At 37.8% G+C, this 10503-nt stretch overlaps 1 protein-coding gene across 2 annotated transcripts in view; it reads right to left on the reverse strand.

Moving 5' to 3' along the window:
• The window catches only part of LOC107550774 (ligand of Numb protein X 2-like), a 26240-nt gene extending 16029 nt beyond the window's left edge, over positions 1-10211 (reverse strand). Inside the window, exons 1-5 of one of the 2 annotated variants that reach the window (XM_016232151.1) lie at positions 9872-10211; positions 5668-5766; positions 4185-4739; positions 2725-2915; positions 924-1120 (exon numbers count right to left, since the gene is read on the reverse strand). In XM_016232151.1, the coding sequence (XP_016087637.1) occupies positions 924-1120; positions 2725-2915; positions 4185-4579 (783 nt within the window). In that variant the 5' untranslated portion in view covers positions 4580-4739; positions 5668-5766; positions 9872-10211. The remainder of the gene's footprint in view (positions 1-923; positions 1121-2724; positions 2916-4184; positions 4740-5667; positions 5767-9871) is intronic. The other variant, XM_016232152.1, reaches the window with a different exon arrangement.
• Positions 10212-10503: the final 292 nt, after the last annotated feature.

Below are 10503 nucleotides of genomic sequence, written 5' to 3' on the forward strand. Positions count from 1 at the left end.
ATTTTAATAATGTAAATTATGTGAAAAATAATGCGTTTTTCGAACCACCAAGCATGAGAGCATGTTCTAGTACACCCCCAAAACAAAATCAAGACTTTGTAAAAGAGCATAATAGGACCCCTTTAAGCCGAAGACTGAAAGACTTACAAAGGCAAAAAATGAGCGTAAGCATCAGTACAGCTTAAACAAGGTGGAAAGATTTGATGACTTAGACCAAGTTGCTTCTGTTTTGCTGGGACAGATAAAGGAATTAATTACTGTGTGTAGTAGGCCATGCTCTAAAACTGATTAGTGTCGTTGTAATAAAATCCTGATCCACATCGATAGATGGCAGTGCAAAATCTAACACCACTGTCGTATCGGTACTTAAAGTACACAAAGAACAGCGATGCTAAAGTTAGCTAAAGGACTACTGAATGCCCCTTTAATGTCTATCTGAAATCAGTCTTAATGAAATCTGAATTTTCTAATTTAACATGAGAATGACTCCCTTCTCCATCTTCCATTCTGGAACTACACAAACAAACTGTAAATCAGCTAAATATGACCAATTAGTGAAAACTTGTGTAAAGTGGGTCAGTTCTATAGGACATGTATTGAACTAAACCTATTTTGATACATGTCCTATAACAGAATTTTTCTACTCAACTGAAAACAGCTACATTTTTATATGGTCAATAATGTGCCAGCCAATGGAAATGTCCTGACATTTGGGTAAGCAGGGTCTTGTGACCTTTATCCAGGGATGTGACTGCAATGTAAACACAATGACGCTGGGGTGTGTACACTGACAACATGAGAACTGGATAGAAAGACAGATTCAGAGAGATAAAACCAGTGGAAAACATCTAATGGGTTCAAATCCATAGCGACTGACAATCTAAAACAAACATAATGGCATGGCGAGCTGAGATATGCCTCACCTCTAGAATATGATCTCCAGGAGCCAGCTTGCCATCCCGTGCAGCCAGTGAATCACGCACAATCTCCTGAATGACGATGTTGCCCAAGGGTGTGTCCTTCCCTCCTACTATACGCAATCCCAGATCCTCATCTGGATCCTCTCGAAGCAGCTCCACCACAGTCGCCTCTGCCACAAGACTGGACCTCAGAGGGGTGTCTGGAAAACCAAAAGACCATCAGGAACCTGATTTACAAATGCTTAAAAACTAAGTAGTTCGACATATGGCAGTAACACAAGCAGTTTGCTCGTGGCTGCTTTGGAATGAGTCATTTATTTTGGGGAAGCACACAAATGTATGATGTAATATTCCCTTGAGATATTGAGAGAGTTGCTATGCTAGGTGACTTTATGACTAACAGCATTTCCATTAATCCAGATGACAGGTCCAGACTCCCCCCAGGTGTTTTAGAGCTTTAATCCCAAAAAAAGTTGATGTGAATCTCCATGAGTGTAAATGTCCTCAGACAGTGACGATTGTTGGTTTTAATGCTATAATTTATTTTGATGCAATATTAATAACATCCTGACACTCCTCAGCCATCTACTCACAAGATTAAGGGCCATATGAAAGATTCCCTGTTTTGGTTTACCTAAAAGTAAACACAGCTGCAAATCAATTTCCTCAGCTTTTCACCGTCTGTGCTACACTCTTCTCACCTTTACTCCTGAGCTACCACAAATCAAAAACATGTTACAACCGTAACACGCCCCAAAAAAACCCCCACCAAGAATGTGCATTATTCTTTTCTAAATCTAATCCTTATCAGGTGGTGTACAGTACAAAAAAAAAAGAGATATTATACAAATATTATATATGTAATTATTTTACCTAAATATGTTAAAAATAACACACTAAAAGCTGAAATCAGTAATTTTAAATGCTATAAAATGCTACATAAAATTAAAAATCTATAAAATAAAAATTATTTATTTTGTTATTGTGTGTTCGCAACAGAATGTTTAAGATTAAGTTTAAGTGGGTGTTAGATGAGAGCAAAGCTAATCTAGGGGAGGGGAAATATGCATGAACAATTAAATACCAAGAATGTGCATTATTCTTTTCTAAATCTAATCCTTATCAGGTGGTGTACAGTACAAAAAAAAGAGATATTATACAAATATTATATATGTAATTATTTTACCTAAATATGTTAAAAATAACACACTAAAAGCTGAAATCAGTAATTTTAAATGCTATAAAATGCTACATAAAATGAAAAATCTATAAAATAAAAATTATTTATTGTGTTATTGTGTGTTCGCAACAGAATGTTTAAGATTAAGTTTAAGTGGGTGTTAGATGACAGCAAAGCTAATCTAGGGGAGGGGAAATATGCATGAACAATTAAATATCCAATACCGACCAAAAAAAAAAAAAAAACTGCTAAATTATCTGATTACCATTTTGGTAACGATATTCCATAAAATTATGCACATACTCCTGATTTTATTTAAATTTGGAATATCATAAATACTTAGATATGGATCTGCTAATGCTCATAGCTCTTCCACCTTCAATACCACGACTGAGGTGCCCTTGAGCAAGGCACCGAAGCAATAAAAAAAAAAAAACTGCTAAATTATCTGATTACCATTTTGGTAACGATATTCCATAAAATTATGCACATACTCCTGATTTTAATTAAATTTGGAATATCATAAATACTTAGATATGGATCTGCTAATGCTCATAGGGGTTTGTAATAATATTTTTCACTCACTTCACAAGAAAAACAGAAAGTGGACAGAAAGTGCTATACCAGCTTCACCCTCTTCAAATGCCGGATTGACCAGTCCAGGTTCTGAGGGTCCACCGAGTTGACCTGTGCGTGCGATCGGGGTAGACTTGGCGTCAGATAAATCTCCATCTGATTTGCTTCCCTTTAACTCGTTCCAGGAGGGTCTCTTTTTTCTCTCCGCCTCTTCCCTGAGTCGTCTGAATGCAGGACATCTGAGAAAGAGAGAATTGCAGCACACCGAGTCAGAGAGAACTTCTGCATCATTACTCAGTGGTCTGCTGTTAATTAACCTACAAGACATTTATTACCAGATGGCAGCAACAGTAACTAAAAATATCCTAAACATGCACCAATGCTGACTACTGCTCTGGATCTTATCTTCCATATTCAGGAGTCAGCAGAAAACAGCAGCGAAAAACAAGTCAATGCTTAATCAGTTCAGTGCAAAGCTACGTAGCATTTATCTATTAAAGATGAACATGCTCGGGGAGTGTGAAATCTCAGTACAGAAACAAGAGGAGCTATGCAGATGAAGACACAAACAGGCTTTTCTGCTGCATTGCAGGGAAGGAGATGGTACAGGTAAAAAAAAAAAAAAGCGAGCAGAATCAGGTCTAGTTTGGGTTTAACCATGTCAACACCTCCCTCCCCATCCCGCAGCTGCTCTCTCTGTGTTTACATTGTGCTGTCCCTGACCACGTGAACTATCAGCCAAACAACCTTTAGACCATGCTTTACATCACAGAAGATAAGAATATTATAAAACGGCAGAAAGAAAACCCATGTAAGGGAGATGAACGCTGAGGCACAGGGTTATTCTATGCAGTGTTCCAATAGTTTAAACAGAAGAGCAATAACACCAAATTCATGGGTTTTATTCCCAGGGGCTTTTTCCTTTTTTGCATACCATATCACCTATATCATATACTATGGCTTTGGATTAAGTGAATCAACCAATTAGTGAATTATATATTTTATACTGAACTGTAGAAACTATAAGTGTGTGCAACTAAACAATTGTGAGCAGGGTTAAAAACTTAATACAGCTTAAAGCCTTTAACTAAACAGGCAAAAATTAAACACGTCAACTCCCATGCATTCCTGGAAGAGGTGACAAGGCTGAACTATCTGCACACATTCTATAGTAATCACTCATGTGATTCCTAATTAACTCCATTATGTAAAAGAGTCACCCTGTTCTTTCACTAGTCGGTCATACGGTCCACTCGTGTCTATTCTTTAATCCTGCTCAGTTCTCTCAAATCTCTCTGTTCACATGAAACCTGGATAAGTGGAATTCCACAAATGTTTCAGCAGCTTTCTTAATGGCTACATGTGCATATTTATCCACCGACTTCTCATAACTGATTTAATTTTATTTCTACAGAATGATATCTGCTTTATCGATGTCTACATCTCTTCGACTTTATGCTATGTTTCCCTAGTGATAGGTAAACATTTCCTTGGTGGCACGCACTAACCTGTTGTGAAGATGGGGCTGCAGTTCGCAGCGTTGCATGCTCTGCTGGCACTCGCTGCGGAATGGGCACAGCACGGCCAATTTGTGCAGTAGGTTGCGCACCAGTAGGCTGGAGGCACGGCATTGCTGTAGCTGAAGCCTCTGGCGGTCGACGGGACAGAAGTCCTGGTCGTGCAGGAAGTTGCTGAGGCAGTGAAAGCAGTACGTGTGGCCACACGGTGTGTCCATGGGCTGCAACAGAGGCTGGAGGCAGATGTGGCACACCAGCTCGTCATCCACCTCATCCTGATATTCAAACAGGTGACTGTCCCGACCATCATGACACTGTCCACATTCCTTACACACCCGCGCCCACGTTACGCCACCCACCGGTGGAGATGCCTTGGGTTCCATCATGGCCTGAAGAAGTTAAGCTGGATGTCCGCAAGGGCTGGAGAGCTAATGCCGCTTTCTCAGCTTGCAAACTCTACATCAGCTTCATTAGATGAGAAGCAATCAAATATTTCCAATCCAGAAAGAGAACAATCTGCTAGCCGCTTCATCTACACCCAAGTTTCTGTTGGAAAAAAGAACAAAGGAAAACTGAAGCTCACGTCAAGCATTCTTTTTTTGGCTCATGCCGGCTGGACAGGAAATGACATGGATCCACTTAACCACAACAATATGGGAAGAGGGCTGCAGCTGTATCCTTTCCATGAGTTTCCTTCCACAACAGCAATCTGAGTTTGGCTAACTATCACTGTTCAAGTCATTAAACGGGTTAAGCTCTGTGAAATGACAGGAGGGCAGCAGTCAAAACTCACCTACTAGGGCGAACAAAGCAGCTGCCCAAAAAAAAGAGCAAGAACTTAAAATGAATAGTGTAGAAATTACAAGCTTGTTGTTAATGACTTCATGCCCGATCAGTAATGGGCCGCTTCCCTCTGTGAGCCACATAATCTCTGCTAAATCCATTTACAATGAAACATTCAAGATGTCATGTGGTGTGACTACTTAAAAACTCAAAAATATTTTATGAATTGATAATTGAACAATATTATTATTAAGTAATAATCACAACAAAAAGTATTTTAACAATTATTATTTTTAAAAGATTCAAATGTGTAGTCACATGTATTCAAAGTGTAAGCAATTATTTTTCAGGTGGTCAAACATGATATTTTAAAATTTCAATACAATCTTGAAAGTGTTTCAAAACCAACATCAATTTAGTGCATGTTTTTAAAATTAGATTCTTCTTTTTATTTATTGTGGGTACTCATGTCAGTGACCCTCATAATAACACTATAAAAAAAATTCTCGTTTAGAATACCATAAATACATAATGATAACACCACATCAAAAAAAAAATTCATTCAATACAAACAATTAATAACACAATGCAATGACACAATTACAACCTGGCACTATAATGGATGAGCAAAACAAACACACTGTCTGCCATGAATGTGAGGTACTAAATCTCAATCATTATTCCAACCCACCTCAGATGCTGGCAGTGCAGTCAGACTCCCAGCAGCCACTGCATGAAAACAAGAAACTCACGCCCAACAGCTGCGCTGTGCTGGCCGCCTGCAGCCTGACTGAAACCAGAGCCCGTCATCTAAACTCAACTAGGGACATAGTGTGTTTGTGTGTGTGTGTATGCAAGGACATGCAGTTAAAGGGGACCTCAACAGACTGGAGAGAAGCGTTCAGAGTCCGGCTGTGTCAACCCAGGAGGAGGGGTTGAGAGTGTGTGTGTGTGTGTGTATGTGACGGAGGACGAGGGGGAGTGTAGACTGCTGATGTGGTACTAGTGCAGGCAGAGCATTCTAAGAACCAAGCTCAACCTCTGGCCAATTACACAGTGAGTTATGCGTGTGTGTTGTCCGAGGTCAAGCAGGACATATTTCTCTCGTTCACTGACCTCCTTCATTTTCTAAAGATAACTGAATGGACATAACCCAATGAGTGCAATAATTAACACAAAATCAGTGATTCACAACCCAAAAAATGATTACCACTGGGGCAAATCAAGTAGAATTCATTTATCACTGTTAAGGGGGGGGAAAACTCTTACCATATAATATATATCAGGGGTTTTCAAAGTTTTAGATGCAATAGACCACCAATATTATTTAATATGATTAAGGAACTCCCATCCTAAAATTTAAAATGTAGCTACACACTTTATGTATAAAAGACCCAATTTATACTGTGAAAAATGATTATGTATGTGTAAAATTTTATTTGGCAAATATTTTATGTTCTATTACACTTTTTTTCTATCTATAGGCTAGTACTCTAATGTTAGGTATATTATTTATATAATTTTTTATATAATTTGTTTTTCAGGATTTATTTAGCTAAAAATGATAAATTAATAATAATTTAGTTCAATTTATTTTGTTTAATATTATATTTACATTTTCAACATTGTTTTATGTAAACTTTTCCACAGACCCTCTCTTGTGGCTCCTGGGGGTCCCCGTACACAATTTTGAAAACCCCTAATACAAATAGTATATATTAAATTTATATACTAGAATATATAGTAAATTTTGATATATAATTCTGCTATTTTAAAGGGGTCATATGATGTTGCTAAAAATAACATTATTTTATGTATTTGGTGTAATGAAATGTGTTTATGTGGTTTAAGGTTCAAAAAACACATTATTTTCCACATTCTGTACATCATTGTTTTTCCACTATGCCCCGCCTTTCTGAAACGCGTCGATTTTTACAAAGCTCATCGGTCTGAAATGCGAGGTATGCTCTGATTGGCCAGCTATCCAGTGCATTGTGATTGTCCGAATACCTCAAGCGTGTGACGGAAATGTACGCCCCTTACCATATTGTGGTGCCCTGTCTGGCCGGAGCGACGAGACAAAAACATTAAAACCCATTATAAAAGAGGCATTTGTTGCATCCAGTTGGAACATAATTACAGATTATAATGACTTATACTGTCTTTTTATGCGCTGTGTTGCATCACGCCGCGTAAATATAAAACCATGTCTGCATTTGTGATCGAAGAAATGACAAACAACAAAAGCTACTCTACACTGCTCAAAACTCACGTTTGAATCATCAGTGGCAAATTCTTTAAATATAAAAAACGTACTTACGAGAATAAAAGTTACGCCTTCTTTCTTTGCGTGAACATTTGAGCTGCGTTATGCAAATCTTCCTACATCGTGACGTAGACATGTGGGGGCATGTTAGAACGAGCTGTTTTAGGTAGGCGTGGTTGAATTTTATAAAGAATATCTCTTTGGATTTGAGACTTTAGTCTTTGCAACTTTACAGATCTTCTTTATGCACCAAGAGCTTGTAACACTCCAAAGAGAAAGGAAAAATGTAAATAGCATCATATGACCCCTTTAACATTATCTTTCCCATCATCTATCACTCACTTAAAGTTATAATTTATAAATAGTTTATAATTTAATAAAATAATTTAGTAACACTGTTAAACAATCTTTAGCAAATATCAAAATATCCCATTTTCATACTGCACATTATCACGCTCTGATAAATTCACTTACAATATTTAAAATACCTGATGTTAGGTTTAAATACTGTTTTAGAGACAAAACAGTATAGAATTTTAATATCGGACATAACATGAAAATAACCTGCCAGAATTGTAATTGGTTTCAATTGGTGTACGTTTAATACTACACACTGTAGAAAAATACTGATTGATGCTTGCCAGTGTAAATGTTGATAAACATTCTAAAACACCAAACCTTAAGGCTCAGTGATGCCTTTTGTTAGAATTACTTCCCCACTTGTCCACTGAAGCTGTGACCCTGGCTAAGATAGATGGACTCACCCCACAGCCTCATGGGAGTATCATACACACTGGAGACAAGCAGCTTGTCAATCTATCCTGTCCTGTAATGATGTAGAGTTTGTGAACCTTTCAAGGTTGAACTCCACTACAAAACCTAACAAAAATAAGTCCACATACCTCCCTGAGTACACAATGCGTCATTGACCTGCTTGTGTACTAAACAGTCACTGAACATTGACTGTTTCAAAGTCCATATAGTGTTTCCAGATGTTAGGATTACCAGGGTGCTGATGTCACAAATTAGCACTATTCCTATCCTGTCCACCGCCTACAGAACAAATGGTAAATCAAAGAAAACGTGAACACCCAGTCTGAAACATCTCACCTACCAAACTCTAGCAGAAGCCATGAATCATTCTCTCAGACACACCCTTATAGAATGAATACACGGGCAATGGAACAGTCCCGACAGAATGACTAAGTTTGGAAAATATGAAAATATACTTCTGTATAGTCACCTGGAGTTTTTCTTTACTGCCCTCCAAGTCAATAGAAACAAGCAAGAAGGTTGATTAAACATCGTCTACTCTAACCATTAATACTTGCACTGCCTCTAATCATCATTTCATTTAACCGTTTCATCATTTAATCCCCCTCACGTCCTTCCATACCTTTCTTATTTTCTGTGGAACACAAAAGGAACAAGACGACATAATTATAGGGAATGACAGCTTCAGTCACCATTCACTTTCCCCTCATCTGTATGCTGTCAACATCTTGTTTTGTGTTCCACGGAAGAAGAAAGTCATACTACACAAGACTAGAAGTAAATAACCACAGAATTGTCATTTTATGACTGAATGATTCATTTAATGTTAGAACAAGTTTGAACAACACGCTTTCTCTTCTACGGGAATAAACAAGCCATCTACATAATACACGCCACAAGCAAACAAACCAGAAGAATGGGACACAAAAAGTATGAATCATATTTGTTTACTTTTGGAAGTCTGTTGCAGTTGTATATTCTGAAAGGAGACTCCGCCTTCTCTAGGGGGTAACTTTAAAGGGATAGTTCACCCAAAAATGAAAATTCTGTCATCATTTACTCATGTTGGTGGTTACCACTGTTGGTGGTTGCTATTGATTTCCATAGTAGGGGAAAAAAATACTATGGAAGTCAATGGCAACCACCAACTGTTTGATTACCAGCAATCTTCAAAATATCTTCTTTTATGTTCAACATAAGAAAGCAACTCATACAGGTTTGGAACGACATGAGGATGAGTAAATGATGACAGAATTTTCATATTTGGGTGAACTATCCCTTTAACCTTGTTATGGAGTCAGACTAATATAAATAGCATACTTAAAAAAAATGCCATATGTTTTAGGCTACTTTAATACCACATATCATCACATATAAAATATTTGACTTTTTTAACCTTTTTAATTCGGTCTAGGTGGTCTGACCTACCCGTTGCAAGTAGATGCGAGTGTGACACATGAGAAAGAAGAAGCCATAAATCATTCATCAATCAGCTGACAGGAGATTCCGATGGTAACCTGGACAACCGAGTGCCCTTGAATTACATGTTGGGTAAATAAGCAATACAAATAACACATGTGTTTCTTTGTTTAACTCAGCCTAGTTACCTTTATCTTCACAACGTACCCAACCTGCTAAAAACACCTAATGTGTTCGAGGTGACCTGTTATGAAAGAAGCGGTGTAATGTTCGCTTTACTGTCCTTTTAATCTTCATTTATTCACATTCATTGACAATAAGGCAACAACAATAGTTCACAGAAGAAGTTAAAGCAAATATTGTGAGATTAGTGTGTTGTTATATAAGAAAAGAAACGCGCTGGATATTTCGCGCTCAAGACTGAAACTAGTCTTACCTGTGCGGATTTTCCGGAAGTAATAAAACAAAGACGCAGTCGAAATATAAAACATAAACCACCTTCACTTCGGCTAAACTCCCAAATATGAGCATCTCATAATTTCCTTTCCCATGTTTTAATAACTGGGCAACACGGCAGGTATTAATAAACCGTAGGCGACTCAACCAGCGTGAGTTTCAGGCAAACGAGTCGGATCTGACGCGTTCACAGGAAGTTAGCGCAGGTAGAGAACAAATTCACCTTTGGACTCAGCGCGTGGCGTGCAGGTGCAGCGATTTGTAACGCGGGAAAAATACTGCATTTATAAACGTTGTTTATAAAGTTTATACAATTCACCAGCAAAGTTATTCCCCCTGTAGTGGCTGGGCTTGTCACACTGTATGGGGTAAGTTGCCACAGTGCTAATAAACGGTATTTAAACGTTAAAATATTTATGAAATACCAAGACAATCATGAAACGGGAGGAAAAAATGGAAAAAGAAAACATACAGAATTATCAAAACATCGTTTTGGCCAACAATATAAGATACAGTGTTGGGACAGTGTGTGCCTACCAATCAATATAAAATACAGAAACAAATATATACAGTAGGCCTACGTTTTATAAACTTACTGAATATAAAACACAC

This window comes from Sinocyclocheilus grahami, unplaced genomic scaffold, assembly GCF_001515645.1.
Source record: "Sinocyclocheilus grahami isolate Dianchi unplaced genomic scaffold, SAMN03320097.WGS_v1.1 scaffold407.1, whole genome shotgun sequence".
NCBI lineage: Eukaryota > Metazoa > Chordata > Actinopteri > Cypriniformes > Cyprinidae > Sinocyclocheilus > Sinocyclocheilus grahami.